Source organism: Drosophila simulans, chromosome X (assembly GCF_016746395.2).
Source record: "Drosophila simulans strain w501 chromosome X, Prin_Dsim_3.1, whole genome shotgun sequence".
Taxonomy (NCBI): domain Eukaryota; kingdom Metazoa; phylum Arthropoda; class Insecta; order Diptera; family Drosophilidae; genus Drosophila; species Drosophila simulans.
Genome location: NC_052525.2, coordinates 16288449 through 16305389, shown reverse-complemented (window position 1 = coordinate 16305389; position 16941 = coordinate 16288449). Strand labels below are relative to the sequence as shown.

The following is a 16941-nucleotide window of genomic DNA, read 5'->3' as shown; positions in this document are numbered from 1 at the left end:
ATGAATGCGCAAATAATCACAATGTTTATGACTTCATTATTGGCAGCTAGTTACAAATAATACAAGCACCTAATCTCATTAATTTATTACTTCAACTTTCATAGCTCAGCCAATCCCATTTTTCACCCATTTTTTCTGCACTCATAAGTTTCCTGCTTAGATTGTATCTCACTGGTTGTCCCTCGCTTTCGATCGGTTCTACTGGCCAGATATAGATAGATGTATATGTACATATGGGTATTGGAATTAGTCGATCATGTTGCGTCCCAACTTAGCGGTGGGTGTAGCTCACCTCAGCTCAATTAAAAGCGGGAACCGAAGGATACACTGCAAAAAAAGAAGGAGTATTCACAATGACAGCACTGAGAAAAAGCCAAGTTAATACCTTCAGAAGTTTAAGATCTCTATATCTATATTATATGTATGTAAGTAGGTAATTTCTTAACTTTTCACTATTTAGATAAGCTTTCAACATAAAGAGTGCATTATTTTCGCGGTGTGAAAACCGCATTCTTCGCCTGTCGTTGACAATTAGACAGCGAATTATGCTAACTAAATGTGCGACGGGCGAAACTGAATCGCAACTCGGCGGGAGGGCCGCGAGATCGGGGCGTGGCTATATAGCGCTTGGATCCGAACCGATCCAGATTCCAGATCGACGTTGCATAAGTGCGGTTGGGAAATTTTCATTGGCTTTTCGCCGAGCCGCCGCGGTGAGTGGCAATTATAATTATAGATTATCGGATGAAAATTCGGTACGAAATTCGAGTTTTACGCGGAGGCCACATCAATTTTTTTCCCCCCGCATGGGAAAAGCCGGTGGGTGGCCGGTGCTGGAAAAACCTGTGGAAATGTGTCACTCGGCTCCCAAAGCCCGGCTGTTGGTCGCCCCATTGCGTCACGGTAGTTAAAAGGTGTCAATCACCGGCCAAGCCGACCAACAAGCAGCCAGCCCGCAACATGCAACATGCAATATGTTGTTGCATGTATTGAAGCCGCGAGCACTTTGATTTCGGGGGAGCTCAAAACTACGTGATTCATTTGCGGTTTCAGGTGGGAACATTTTGCCGAGCTCTTGTGCTCCAAAGAGGAACTGGATACCATGGGTCTAGCTTTCACATCAAATAGGAGTAGCCGACAATCTAAGCATTGTCATTAGTTTTTCCGCTTTTCTATTGTAAATCTGATATAAGCCACCATATATCGTAAAATAGTAATACTATATTATACTTTTAAGCTAAATGTAAAGCGTGCTTTAAGGAACCAATAAAGTTCAATCGATGCATATCGCTTCTGTTCCCATAAAATCGAAGCAACTGCTGTCGCCCTTTTCGCTTGAACCGGCACACGAATCGAATGGCTTTACAAGCTGGTTAACTAAATATATAGAGAGCTAAGTAGGCAGCTTGTCATTAGGGCAAAATCATGATGGGAATGGGAAATGGACAGTGGGGGGACGGGGGCTGGGGACTGGGGAGCAGCCACGACGAAGGGGGCATTCTGGCCACTTTGCATAATAAAGTTGTTTGGTTTTGGCTTTTGCTGCACGCTTCCCACGCCCAGTTTCCCCTAGTTATATCTCAACAAATTCCACCGATTTGCCCCCAAATCAAGTGTTTTTTTATTGCTTGTTTCGCGCTGGGTCTGCAATTTTGTTTGGAGTCAGAAGAGACACGCCCAACAACACTGCTCTGCGAATGACACAAGATTTCCGCTTAATTGAGGGTTCAATATTTCTAGCTGCGGCCCAAGTGGCGTATGCGCAATGTGCGAAATGCATGCCCAAATATTACGCATACGCCGCATATGTCGGCGTGTATGTTTACTTTAAACTGTAACAAAAAAAAAAACTACTCCCTCATAATTGCATCACACACTGCAGCCTGATCATCAATCAACCCGCAACAACAATAAAATTCCCCCAAAAAAGCAAGCATAGCAATAAACTCAGAAATACCACATTTTAAATCAATGAATATTTTGTAAACATTTCTCGTTGTTGTTGCTGGCCCAGTTACGCGCCGAGCATAACTTTATCCATAATAACAACGACGACGGACTCTCGCTTTCACACCAGACCCGCCGGAATACAGAATGAAATACACACACACAGACGAGTTTAAAATAATAGGTGTGGGCTTAGAAAAAACTATACAAAAATAACCAACAAATAGTTATCTTTTAAGGTTAAGAAAAACAGAATTTTGGTAATATTATTGATATGTGATATATTGATGATTTGATATATTTATATTGAAAATTGATATATTGAGGGGTTTTTAAAATTAAAAATATATTATTACTATTATTATTATTAAAAAATTAAAATTTAAAAAATCTTTTAAATGAATGCCACTTTCTGTCATTAAGAAATAATTTATTAAATCTAATTCTGGCATTTTTCTGACTTTTTAGTAAGCAGTTTAATTAAGATTAAAGACGTAGCATTAAGATTTTTTTGCTCGCAGAACTATTTTTGTGGACGGAGGTGTAAATAAAGCTAGCTTAACTTGGGTTGGTTAATGCGCCGAGTGCCTCTTGATATTCGTTGCCAATAAACAGAAACAGAAACCAACGTAAGACCAACGATAATACTTCATATAAAATTGTTAAGAGCTTACGCAAAGCCAGGAAGTGTCAGGCACACATGCTACCCTGCAGAAGTCAATATGAAATCTTAAAATTGCTTATCTATTCTATACTATTTATACGACCTAATTGATTAGCGTTCGTTTAACAAAATCACTTCTTTTTGAATGCAAAATACGTAAGACAACAAAGTGTTGCAATTGCATTACATAAAACTGACAAAAACATATAATTCTCTAGCGAAGAACAAGAAAATCTTAATTGGTTTTCAATAATTGCGATATGCAACAATTAAAACCAAAATGCCTATGAGGTATTTCGGTGTTGCATTGCCCCTGATGATATTGTTTGCCATTTTGTTATTCCGCTTTTTTGTTACTTTAATTATTTACCATAAATTCAGAGAGCAAGTGGCGTCCAAGAAAATAGAGCAATAAGTTGGGGGGAAAAAAGTAAAGCAAGGCAAATTGTTGCACAACTAAATCGCATTTATTTAAAATTCCAGACCATTGCGAGCGGCGCTCAACGAAAGGTATCAACGCGAAACAACGCCGCAAATACAAATATTTCGCTTTGGCGGCAAAAAAAAAAATTATATATATATATAGTATATATATGTATGCAAACCGAACGATCATGTCCCAACTTCTGGGCATCGCAGACTGGACTTTGCGGGGTATCCCGGGGTCTGGAGGAGTTCGAGGGGTACCGCGGTGTCCACGATATCCAGGGTAGTTCGCCCCCACAGTGAAGCCTCGTGGCGGTTAACATTTTGCTTTGTTTTTCCCACTGCTTGCTGCCTTGTTCCATTTTCCTGTCGCTGATTTCGGGCTGCGATAACCGAGTGACTTACTATTCGCCATGTTAAGATTTCGATTCGGTTTTCGGTTTCAGCCTGGCCTCAGGTGCCGTGTTAAACTTATTAAGGATGAAGGAATCCGTAAGCACCATAAACATGTCACTACTGGCGGTCTTTCACTTGTATTTCTATTAAATATACACATGTTATTTTGTGCTCTATTTTAGCACAATATGTTTTTGAATGGAGTGTAACAACCCATAAAGCATTGCACCTTTCCATTCCTATCAATCATCGACCATCGCCGATTAACCTTCACTCCAATTCGGTTTGCCAGTTACGCCCAAGCGAAGTTACAGCATTTTAATTTGGATTATTCGTATTCGATTGCACAATTCCGCGGCACGGAAAGTTTCTTTCTCCGCTCTAAATCCGCAGCACGAATTTAATATTTTTGATTAGCATTTAGTTTTAATTTGGCGGCCTATTGTCATTCGACTTGCTTCGCTACTTCTATTGTTCTTTGATTTACTATTAACTAGAGCAAAAATCCCATCTAAACTCATTTATTAGCCACCACCCCCAAAATATAGCTCACAAAATTCCAGCATCAGTTCTCATTTGAATTGTGGCGCGTTACAAAGTGTTGCGGAAACGAAGTTGGCCAATTGGGTACAATAGGAGTATTGTAAAAATCGAGAACAGCCAAAGGAATGTCTAAGATATAAATATGAAAAAAAATAACAAGAACAATTAGATAATAATGTCGAGCAAAAACACGAACTGCGAACTGCGGGGTAACAAGAAACAAAACAAAAAATGAATTGAGTCCAATTTAATCTATGACACCATCGCCCCAAACTGCTTTCAAATAAACTAATTAAATTTAAGTAAAGCAACAGGCGCAGCAACAACAAAGAATTATTTATTGCCAATAGCCAAAGACAAGCACGTTGCCTTTCATTCAAAACACAAAAGCCTACGAAACACAAAAAATGTATAAGAAAGGCGGGCTGGTTCGGTCGTACCGAATGGAGATACCCTTGAATTATGGCGGCAGTTATATTTCAGTTTCAGTTATGGCTGAAATATCAAAATGATGGAGCAATAATGTCAAAATATTAGGTGCCTTGATTAAATTCTATATTTTATTGATATATCTATCTTAGTAATGTAAAATTCAAAGATACTAATAATGCGATAGAAATAGTATAGGACAGTCAGAATTTTATTATATATCAGTTCAATCTATGTAGCACTTTTAATTGGAATTTAAAAACTTTAATCCATATTATATGGAAATGTACAAAATATGTCCATTGCCGACTAGTGCCAAAATCAAAGATTAGGCCACTTTGCAGTACCCTCGTTGCGGTTATGAAAAATGCCTCCAAGTGGCTGGCGGCGACTCCAAGGCTTGGCCTGGAACGTGGTCGCCTCTATGACGAATCTCTGGCGGAGATCGGTGGCAGCAGGGGGATCGGTGGCAGCCGGGGTAACCGGGGGTTTGGCCACTACAGGCACCGTTAGGCACCGACCACTGCGCACGCGAACAGTTTTCATTATTTACTGTTTATGATACCCTGCGCCCAAAGCGATCTAAACAGAACGGGTACATGCACTAGACTATAGGGTATGGAAATTTGATCATAAAAGTGCCACTTAAAATTCAGCTCATTTAGTAAGCAATTAAATAAAAAAAGGTGCTTTAAGTTAGAAATACTATATTAGATATTTATTAGGTATATTATTAGTACACATTTGATTATTATATATTTAGTGCTTAATATTCATAATATTTAATATTTTATATTTAATATATTTAATGTGTAATTTATGAAGCAATCTGCTTTGGGGCACCTACCAACCGCGATTATCTGCTGGCTTTTTGTTTCAACTTCTTTTTTGATTGCCAAACAACAATTTGGCAGCCGTCGCTGGTTCTACGAATAAAATAAAAGCCAAATAAAAGCGGGCTAAAAGCAAAGGCTGAAATTGGAGCGCCGTGGACAGGCGCAAGGCACACGATACAACGCATTCCTAGTCCATTCCGAAGTCCAGTGCCCAGTCCAGTTTTGGGCTTAGTCTTAGTCTTGGACCGGGTTTCAGTTTACGGTTTCAGTTTCAGTTTCAGTTCGGCTTCGAATCACGTTCCATTTGATTGTTTCTATTTTTCCCCCATTTTTTGTGCTCACCCTGCATATATATATATATATATATATCTACTTCTTGTGACTGCACTTTGCATTGTTTTTTTTCTTTTTGGGGGTTTGGCAACTGCGCCCAACAACCAAAATGCCTCAAGCTTGGCGCCTGCACTTGTGGGCGCCAATAAAAAAAATTGTAAAATAGCATATATACCATATATATATATATATTTGGTGGAAAAAAGTCTTCAACCTGTCGCGTTTTTGGTCAATTAGCCACGGCGCGTATGAGTAATGCCCAGCGACAAGAAGTTCGAGTAAAAACCGAAAAGACAAGAGTGCACAGTGAGCAAAAGTAAAATGTTATTTATGATTCGATTTCTTCAAAGCTCTGTCCTTGATTTCGCTTTTGGCATTTCGGGGCGTCGAAAGTGACTGGCATCGAATTGGATTGGATTGGATTGGATTGTAGTAAATTGATGGGCGGACAAGCCTAGGTTCTTTCGCCTTCAAGTGGCGTAAGAAAATCGAACTTGGAGCTCAGACTTAAAGGTCTAATTGGAGGTGCAATTAAATGCAGCTCCATAATTCCTAGAACATTTTGTTAACAAATGTATGATTATGTCAATACAAATGCAACAAAAAAATGCAAAATTTAAGTGTGATCAAACTAACTTCCTTTGGATTTGTTTTATAACTAGAAGAATTATAACTTTTTTATCATGATAATTAAATATTGTAGTTATAATTGAAGTTCCTTAAATTATTTGAATCCAATTGAATCATATCCCATTGTGCTATCTAAATATTTAATTAGGTCTTGAATTATTGTTAAATTTTTTTAATTATGTTATACCACTCTGTGTTCATGAATTTCCCAGCTTTTCCTGCTTTTAATTGTGCAATCGAATGGCTGCAAATTCACGAATCGCACCCCTCTCTTTTTTATCCAACGATGCGCTCAAGTGCATTTGGAAACAAAAACGATTTTGACTTCAGGTTTTTTTTTCGCTTGTCTTCACCTTTTTTTTTTTGGTTTTTTGCAAGCGACGCGTGCTTCAAACTTTACGGCTGGTTTTTGTTATTGTTATCTGCTCATTCATGTTAATTAACCGCTCGCAGCAACAACAACTGCAAACACGATTGTGAGCGGTTTTTGCCATACATTTGTTGCTATTTCCAATTGATTAACGGCCGAATGCGCCTGCTTTACGTCCATTGTCTACAGGGATTATTTGAGATCGAATCTCGAATCGGAAGGGTTATGGTGGTAGGAGATTTATAACTAAATCCACTTTATGCGCCGGATCAATACAATTTGCTTTTATTTCGGCCAGCAAAGTGATTGCTGTCTTAGGAAGTTTAATAGATGCGTTAACTTGTTTAAAGATATTTCAAGATATAAAAATATTTAAAGACAAAGATATTTTCCTTACTATAATAAAACGAATATAAGAATAATAATATTATTCTTTGCACTCTAACACAATTATTATGATCAGTGAACTTTTTAAAAAATAATTATAAATGACTCAGAACATTTAAAAAATATTTAAAAATAAGAAAAGTGAAAATGTACTGCGAAATACAATACATAAATCTTAAAGAACTTGAGATACTTTGGATTGTCAAAGTAACTTTACTGCGTAGGTAGACTATGTTTTATGCGTTACATTTCCCACTGTATCTCGTTTACATGCAAAACTCATTTGACTTTCGTTCGCCTGTTTCCTTTTTTTTCCTGCAGATGGCATCGTTAACCTTGCACTTGATAGTGATAGCTCTGCTGGCGTCGACGGCGCTGTCAACGGCGACGACACCAACAGCAACAGCAGCAGCAACTGCGACGCCGGCAGCGACGCGACAGCGCGGCCGCGGCTTGGTCGTCTTCCAGGGGGCGGGGGGCGTGCCGGTATCCACAACCAGCACAGAGGCGCCAACGCTGAGGGCGCCACGTCAGCGTCGTCCGCCCACGACGCAGTCGATCGATTTAACGGTGACGGTGACCCCGATTCGCAGTCGCGGCCGCAGTGGCAGCGCAGCGACGCCTCTGCCGCCGCTCACAGCAGCAGCAGCAACAACAACAACAAGCGGTAGGCTTTTGCAGCGGCGGCGCAGCACAGCAGCAACAACAACAACAACGGGAGCTCCTGCTTCAGCCGGCAGATCTTCGAGGGATCGGGGCAGTGTGCGAGGTCCCAGACAACCGCGTGATACCCCGGATTTAAGTGGCGAGTCGAGTATACGACGCAGCTGGCAGTCTGCGCCACCCACCGCAATTCCCTACCACGCCCACTCGCCCACATCCAGCCCCAGTTCCAGTGACAGCGCCGGCTCCACTTCCAGCACCACTTCCAGTCGCGGCGCACTGAAAACGTGAGTGATACCCTACATCAAGGAGACTAGGGATGCTTGGTTTTGTTTGCATAGGAGTATAGTGTAAAAGATGAAGATATTGAGTTATAAAAGATAATATTGAAAATTTAAACAATAATCTAAAGAAATATTATATTTGATAATTAAGTGCACGGTATTTAAACCTTCGGTTCACCTAGGCCCACCACCTTCATTGTGGTCTTTTCCTTTTGAGATCTTGCCAGGCGCCTGCCCATTTTGGGTGCCGCCTTTTGATTTATGTGCCATGGCACAGATATGTGAGATTCCCGATCCCTGACTGCGATTCCCAATCCGATTTCGTTGACAGGCCCCGAATGATTCAGCGCCTGGTGGCCGGTCACATCCAGAATGCCCAGGGGCATTCCACCTACGAGGTGTCGGCGGTGAGTGCCAACAGCTCCTTCTCCAGTTTCGGTCCTTCCACGACGGAAAGGACCAGTACCTCAACTTCCACGACAACCACAACGACGAAGCCAACTCCTTTGAGGAGCAAGGCGAGCAGCAGCTACCGTCTGGCCAAGCCATCGATTAGGCCGAGATTAACAAGCACGGTAGCCACGACCAGATTTAGTAATCCGCCGAGCATCTCGAGATCCACAACTCCGCTGCCTCCACCCAGATCCAATACCCCGAGTTCCTACAAGGAACGGGAGTCCGACGATGATGAGGCTCTGCTCAACGAGCCCGACGACTTCGACAACTGGGACAATGGCATCCTGCGGCTGAGCGCTGGATCGGGCAAGGAAGCCGATGCTCCGGCCAAAAAGCCAGCCAAGGAGGACCAGAAGAAAACGCTGGCCGATCAGGTCAGGGATGGGAAGTACGGGCTGATCGAAAAGGAGCTCTTCCGCCGCATTCCCAAGCGACCAGGAGTGCTGAGCTATGCTCGCAACTCGGAGGTGCCGCTGGACAACGAGCGGAACTACGGTGGACTGAACGAGGAGGACATCTGGCTGGCCGAGGATCACCTGCTGGTGATCAAGGGTGGCTCTCTCAACGAGGAGGCGGAGGACAATCAGCAGGGCCCGTGGCCGGCCATCGATGACTATGATGCACCCGGGAGACAGATTAAGTTGCCAGCAAATCCGGCGGTGCCGCCTCCATTTCCCGTGCAGCTCGAACCGAACGGGCCGCTGCAGCTTATCCGAGATAATCAACTCGAGATCCTCCGTCCGGCGGCTGGCAATGCAACGCTATCCGCTAAGGGAGCCAACTACCAGGGCCACCAAGGCGCCGCCGCTGAAAATCTCTCATCGCATCCTGTTGCCCGGACGGGAGCGACTGCAGCATCTCCGGCAGCTAAGTCCGCGGATGCCGGCGGTCCGGATACCGGTCCGGCCTACGTCTATCCGGCGCCCTATGCCCCATGGCTGCTCTACCCCTCTAACGACACGGTGGCGTCCAAGGGCCTGCTGAGGACTCCACCGCTCCTGGGACCCTGGCTGATCAACGGACTGAATGGCAATGGTTCGCTGATCGGGGATTCCCCACTTCCAGGCAATGTCAGCGATTTCGACGAGGATGATCCCTCGCTCTACTATCCGCCAGCCTATACGTTCGTATACAGGAGCAACTACTCGAATCCGGTGCCACCAGGTCCGCTGGTACCGGGCATAGTCCTACCACCGCCGCCGGATCACTTCAGCCGACTGGAGGGCGGTGTCTCGACGAGAAGACCCCCGACCACGACCAGCAGCACCACGAGTAGTACGACCAGCAGTACCACGACCAGTACCACCACCACCACCACTTCCAGACCTCCAGTGCACTTGCCCGCCATCCGAACGTCGTATAAGCCCAAGTACAATGGAATCACCTACCTGCCACCTCCGCCCAGACACAGTTCACCCAAATATGTGGAAAGAGTGCCCGTGCCGGTGGCCGTGCCCATTCCGATCTATCCAGTCAACTACACACCGCGACCCCAGCTGGTCTTTGTGCCCAGCTCCACGGAGGGCTCTCGCCAGGATCAGTCACTCGATCCGCCGCTTTCCAAGTCCAATCCCATCTACTACGAGTATTTCGAGGCCAAGCGGCAACCGGGCTCAATCAAATCCAATGCCATCGACGACTTTCTGGCCACCAAGCCGCCCAAGCGGCACCATCACAGCAATAATCTCCACCAGCGTGAGCATCTGCAGCACTACAAGGCGTCGCCAAGTCCCGCCAACGATGTGGCCCCCGAGGTGGTCAACATTACGCCCAAACCCAGGACTGCTCAGCTGCAGCTACACGCGGAGTACGAGGCATCACTGGGCCAGCTTCTTAGAAGCAACCTCATCTCGCCAACAGGAGGAGCAAATCCAGGGCGATTCCAGGTGAGTTAATACCTGCAGCCAATGAAATTATAATAGTAATTCAGGAATTAAATTAAATATTAAGTAAGCTATCGTAGATTATGTGATAATGTTTAGTTCTTCTCTTATATTTTGATCACAAGCTCAAGACTAACATTGACTGCTAAAATGTAGGCAAAGCAAAACGATTGGCAATTTCACCACAGCGCCATCTATGGTCTCTCTGGAAAAGCTTTTAACAGTCAAATAAAAATGCTGCATACTTTCAGGCTCAACGATACTAGCAGTGTGTCTTTTAGTTACTTTTAAAGCTTAAGCTATGTTTGATTGATTACATCATAAGAACCCACAATCTTGTAATTGTAATATATTAATATTCCATATTTACAGGCCCCCGACTTCGACAAGCAGCCCTTCCTGCCCATGGTGAACTACAGTGCGGATGAGCACGATCAGAACGCCTTCAAGGCGATAGTTTACCAGCCTCCTGGCCAGCGACAGCGTCATTTGCGGGTCGGCAAACAGCAGCTCCAGTTGGATCCCAATCTGGATGCGACTCAGCCGGATTCCTACCTACCGGGTCGCCACTTCCGCGTGGGCAAACAGCACCAGCAGCAGCCCATCTATGAGCCGCAGATCTACAGCACGCCGATACCGCAATTTATGGAGGATCAGCAACAATTGAGGCCCCCGTCTCCTGTCCAGTCCAATCCGCTGCAGTTTTGGCAGCGACCTCCGCCGCAGTTCAAGAGGGTGCGTCCGAGCAGCAAACAGGGACACCTTGCCCATTCACATCCGCATCCACACTATCCGCCGTACTATGTGCCTGGGTATCCGAGTGCTCCGGCGGCGGAACCCCTATACCGTCTGGTGCCCGTGGCCCAGCACAAGCACTGGAGGAACAAGCAGCCGCAGGTGCAGCAGGTGCAATCGCAGCCCATCCAGGTGCAGGCTCAGAATCAGGGCTATCCCGATCGGAGCGTGAATATCGGTCACAGTCTCGCCGGCGATATCCTGGTCAACTACAACACGAACAACCAGTTCAATCCGCAGGCGGAACTGGTGCCCCAGGCCCAGTTGGCGGCACCGCCTCCTCCGCTTTCCTATCAGGCCCAAAGTGGCCAGCCGTTGTGGTCCGAAAGGGAACGGGAACGGGATCGCGACAGGGAGCGATCGGTGAGGCAGTCAAGGGAACAGCAGCAGCAGCAGCAGTAATAATATACGTACTATATCATAATCTGAGTAATCATGTCGATAACGATGGTTCTATGTCATTGATAAACGTAGTGTCAAAATGTGATCTATACGGAGGCCAAGCCGAACCCGCTATCGAATACCAGCCTAGACAATACGAGATGGAAGTCGACCATTTTTTATAGAGAAATCCTTTCTGTGTATACCATTTCATTACGGTCTTTGGATTCCATACACCCAAATCTTTTAATATGGTCTCACGTTTGTTCTTTCAACATTTCTATATTTTCTACATTATATTTCGAGCTTTTCAGAATACAGAATATTTCTTGTACTACAAAGCTTTTTTAAAAAAATTAAATTTTTTCTGATTAACCGAATAAGTCCATTAATCCACGTTCTTCGCCACCACTAACAAATAGTTACGTTATGTAGAGCTGGTCATATAAGAAATAAACCCCGATTTGGTCCTGCTGCTCACCTCTCGATGGCGATCAACTATCGATATGCAGATACATATATATCGCCAATCGCTGACAGAGTTAATATATATTTATACCACAATTAAGTACCTACATATATCCCTATGCGGTAAATATATATATTCGAAAACCTATGTAAATAAAAAAACGAGTGTAGGCGCTACGGACACCACTTAGTCTTAGGGGCAGTAAAATACATAAATACTTTATCGATATCGATAGAAACGAAGGATCCTTCGTTTAGCCTTAGCTATATGTTTTATCCTGCACACACACTATATGTATTATTTTTTTCTATTTATTGTAATCTGTTTTTGAATGTTTTCCAAAATCATTGCAAAACTTTGTATAAAAGCCATAACAACTAAGGTCACTATAAGTTAAAATCACGCTATGCAACTAATGAACACACTATGCGTTAATTAAACATTTAGTTTGTATACCATACATAAAAAATATATCTTTTTTTTTTGATTAATGTAAACGAATAAAATAATTTGTAGACAAAAATTCTTATTATCGAAATAAAGCAAAATGAAAATAATGATTTTTGTGTTATTAATATAAAACCTAATTTCAGATCAATAATAAACGCTTTAAAAATCGATATTAACAACGTTTATTTCAATACTCACTCTTTAGCTTAAAAGTTAAGAGTTAAGGATATGCACTTATCGATATGATATCGGTTATTTGTCATCGATAAGCAACAGCTGGCTGGATGTAAACAACGGTATTGGCGCAGCCGCAGGACGAAAAGAGAGCGGAAGAGCGGATCGAGAGAGAGTTTCTGGGGTAGGAAGGACGAAAAATCGATGAAGGACTATCAGCAGGAAGCTCTAAGGAGCCGATTGACTTTGGGCCGTAAAATGATTACGGGCTAAAAGCTAAAAAACACTTCGCGCGAGAGCGAGAGAGGACGTGCGAGCGAGAGGGAGAGAGAGAGAGAGGGCAAAAGGAGCAACAGCGACAGCAAGCGAAAACTTGGAAAAATCGCTGCTAAAAATAAAACAAAAATTAAATTTAAAAATTCTAAAAATCCACAAATTAAAAACTTTAACTGGAAAGCTGCTGGAGCACTGTAACAAACAATCAAACACCTTGTGTGCGTGTGTGTGTGTGTGTGCCATAACTCCTGTGAATTTCCAGCATACAGGAAAAAAGGAAACGGAAGAAGAAAAGCAGCAAAAACGAAGTGAAAATCAAGGAGGAGCCAGAGGTGGAAAAAGCGACCAAAAATGGCATTAGAACAGGCAAAATGACACCTACAAGCTGAATAAAATCTATTTAAGCCATCAAATTGATTCGCACACACACACCCGCCACACGCACACACACACGCACACAGGAGAGCTGGGAAAACACCACCCACTTTTGTGAAAGGAGCAGCAGCAGGAACACGCCCCCCCCCATCGACGAGCAGCCGGCACCCGCGCCCCTCTGCGCCAAGCGTTTAAAAATAGCCACAGCTCTGGAAACCAAATATCCCTGGAGCGCAGCCGTTCGAGAAAATGGTAACGATGAACTCGGAGGCGGACAAAACACAAGCCACCAATGCCAGCAGCACCGCGGCGCCGGCCAAGACGGACTGCACCAGCAGCAACAGCAGCGATCCGCTGGCGGTGGCCATTCCGGAGCCACAGTCCGCCACCGCCGTCGTTGGAGGAGGCGGAGGAGGAGTAGCACCCGGCACGGCCACCCCATCGCCAACACCACTCTCCAATGGTAGTAACAATGGCACTGGGTCATCGGTCTCACCGGCAGCAACAGGAGCAGGAGCAGTAGCCACAGTAGCAAGTGCTCCAGCAGCAGCAGCAGCAGCAGGCACAACATCGGCATCCCCGCCAGCGAGCAACCCAACCACTGCATCCACATCCACGGCCAGCGTTGTTGGAGCCAAGACGGCAGCCGCCACCACCACATCCTCCTCCTCGGCCACATCCTCGTCGACGGCAGCGGCGGGCAGCAAGCAGAGCGGCTCCAGCGGCGGACTGCTGACCGTCAGCGGGAACCACCATCACCACCACCACACCCACCCACAGCAGTCGGCGGCGGGTCAGTCGGCCGCCCAGCCGCCCCAGCCGCCCACCGCAACCGCCTTGGCGGTTCCATCGGCGTCGCACCACCAACGCGGCGGGAAGAACGAGGATGCACCCAATATCCTAGTGTACAAAAAGGTAATGTAATTATATACATTAATAATTAGTTTTGTTACTTATTTCTACGATTTTCTACCCAACGTTCTTGAGCCTTACCCATACTTACTTAGCCAAAGTTATCATTTTATTGGAACTTTATACTTTGGTGAATATGTGCAAACCTTTGATGGTTACCTTGAACGATGCCTTGCAAATTTGCATTCGCTAGATAATTGCATTTCACTTTCTGTCTTTGGAGTGCTTCATTATCTTTGTTATGCACATGCCAGCTTATTGATTGCCAGTCAGTTGTGCCGCTAATTGGGGCTAATTAAATCGATTCCATTCCCAGATGGAGGCCATCATCGAGAAGATGCAGGCGGAGTCGACGGGCGTGGCGGTGCGCACGGTGAAGGCGTTCATGAGCAAGGTGCCATCGGTGTTCACGGGTGCGGACCTGGTCGCCTGGATCCTCAAGAACTTCGACGTGGAGGACGTGACGGAGGCCCTGCACTTTGCCCACCTGCTCAGCTCGCATGGCTACATATTCCCCATCGACGATCACGCGCTGACCGTCAAAAACGACGGCACCTTCTACAGGTGAGTGGTAGCTGTCTCTTAGCATCTGGGCATACAGATATAAATAGGCAATTCTCGCACAGATTCCAGACGCCCTACTTTTGGCCCTCGAATTGCTGGGAGCCCGAGAATACGGACTATGCCGTCTACCTTTGCAAGCGCACCATGCAGAATAAGACGCGTCTGGAGTTGGCCGACTACGAGGCCGAGAATCTGGCCAAGCTGCAGAAGATGTTCTCCAGGAAGTGGGAGTTTATATTCATGCAGGTGAGACGACTGTCAATAGAGAATATAGTTCACAAATAACTATCTTTTGGATACTCTTTTATAATATTAATAATTTAAATCTGATGATTTTCATATTATTTCATATTTCTAGGCCGAATCGCAGAGCAAAGTGGCCAAGAAGCGGGATAAGCTGGAGCGGAAGGTGCTGGACTCGCAGGAGCGCGCCTTCTGGGATGTCCACCGGCCAATGCCCGGCTGCGTCAACACCACCGAGATTGACATAAAGAAGGCCTACAGACGCGGTGGTTCCAGCCATGGAACCGGATCCGCCGGCGCCTCCCTGGCCAAGAATCCCGTCGAGCAGCTGACGCGGATCATCGCGCTGCGCAAACAGAAGCTCGAGCGTCGCACAATCAAAGTGTCAAAGGCGGCCGAGGCGTAAGAAATCTATTTATACATAAAAAAAATTATTTAATTAATACGTAATTAATTAAAATTAATACTATTCCGCAGTTTGGTTGCCTACTACGACCAGTACAATGAGTTCGATTACTTTATAACCTCGCCCGAGCTGCCGAATCCTTGGCAAACAGACAGCACCGAGATGTGGGATACGGAGAAGAATAGGTAAGAAACTTAATTGGTTAAAATACTAAATAATACGTTTAATTAATGACTAAATTACTTTTCAATCCAACAGCAAAGAAGTTCCTGTGCGGCGCGTGAAGCGCTGGGCATTCAGTTTGCGGGAGTTGCTGAACGATGCCATTGGACGCGAGCAGTTCACCAAGTTCTTGGAGAAGGAGTACAGCGGCGAGAATCTCAAGTGAGTGCCTTCCATAATAATATAATCAATAACGACTTAAACAGCTCCTTAAAAATGTTTCTAATGCGCATTGATTATTAACAATATCTTCTTCACTTCTCGCAGATTCTGGGAATCGGTGCAGGAGATGAAGGCGCTGCCGCAGTCGGAGATCAAGGAGGCGATCCAGAAGATATGGCAGGAGTTCCTCGCCCCCGAGGCGCCCTGTCCGGTCAACGTGGACTCCAAGTCGGTGGAGCTGGCCCGCGAGGCGGTCAACTCGCCCAGTGGCCCCAATCGATGGTGCTTCGACGTGGCCGCCTCGCATGTGTATCACCTGATGAAGAGCGACTCGTACTCCAGGTATCTGCGATCCGATATGTACAAGGATTATCTGAACTGCTCGCGCAAGAAGATCAAGTCCATACCGAATCTGTTCGGGGTGAAACGTTGAGATACGCTGCGGGGATTCCCCGTCATCGCAGTGGGCTAGAACGTCCTTGTGTAGGGGAATTACCAGTTGAACTAGGTACTCATTCGGTACTCATTCGTTGTTACTCATTTGATTAATCTGCCACTGTGTCGCGTGTTCTCTCGATTTTGAAGTACTTTTTATGTGATTGTTTGTTGATCGATCGATTGATTATGCGTTACCTCAAAGTGCCCCAAGAAATACTTACAACCAAATTTGCCCATAGTAGCCGCCATCTCAAGCTGTAGCTATCTCCCTCTAAATCAGACGAAAAGCTAAAACACCACTTACTATGCAAATAAGAAACTGCCAAAGGCTTGATTAAGAACAAAAAATAATCGAATACTGGAGGTTTTTCTGAAATCAATGGATATTTTAAAACAATTACCAGCTGAGGTCTAATATATAGGAAATGGGAACTAATTCCCCCACCGAAAAGCAAAGTCCCCAGGAATTCCACAGCAATATTGTAAACTTTATAATTCCACAATTGGAGATTTCGAAAACTTGATCATCCTATTTTTTGAAGCCACACAATAGTTGTTTTCAAATCTCTAGCGATTCTCAGTTAAGCCATCCGGAATGTACTTATTTTAATAACCGAATACGAAAAGTTGAAGACGAAAGACAACACCAACAACCGCCGAGACCTTATTCTCATACTCATAATATACAAGCAAATACGAATTATTAATTATTAACCGAAATGCAAACGATCGTAATCGAAGACACCAAGAAAATATGAAGAAATACTATAGAGAAACCACTAGTAAATGTCAAACTGTAACCAAAAAACACCAAAGATACGAAAATG

The 16941-nt window shown here is 44.7% G+C and overlaps 2 protein-coding genes across 4 annotated transcripts in view; both read left to right on the top strand.

The window, feature by feature from the left end:
- The window catches only part of LOC27206344 (atrophin-1), a 30865-nt gene extending 19096 nt beyond the window's left edge, over positions 1-11769 (top strand). For all 3 annotated transcript variants that reach the window (XM_039297257.2, XM_039297256.2, XM_039297255.2), the window contains 3 exons: positions 7283-7911; positions 8240-10250; positions 10620-11769. In XM_039297257.2, coding sequence (XP_039153191.1) covers positions 7283-7911; positions 8240-10250; positions 10620-11444 — 3465 coding nt within the window. In that variant the 3' untranslated portion in view covers positions 11445-11769. The remainder of the gene's footprint in view (positions 1-7282; positions 7912-8239; positions 10251-10619) is intronic.
- Positions 11770-12621: 852 nt separating this feature from the next.
- Positions 12622-16867, top strand: LOC6726194 (regulator of G-protein signaling 7). Its single transcript, XM_039297259.2, has 7 exons — positions 12622-14082; positions 14396-14643; positions 14706-14889; positions 15002-15288; positions 15364-15477; positions 15551-15676; positions 15782-16867. Exons 1-7 carry the CDS (start codon positions 13417-13419, stop codon positions 16107-16109), a joined length of 1953 nt encoding a protein of 650 aa, XP_039153193.1. The 5' UTR covers positions 12622-13416; the 3' UTR covers positions 16110-16867.
- Positions 16868-16941: the final 74 nt, after the last annotated feature.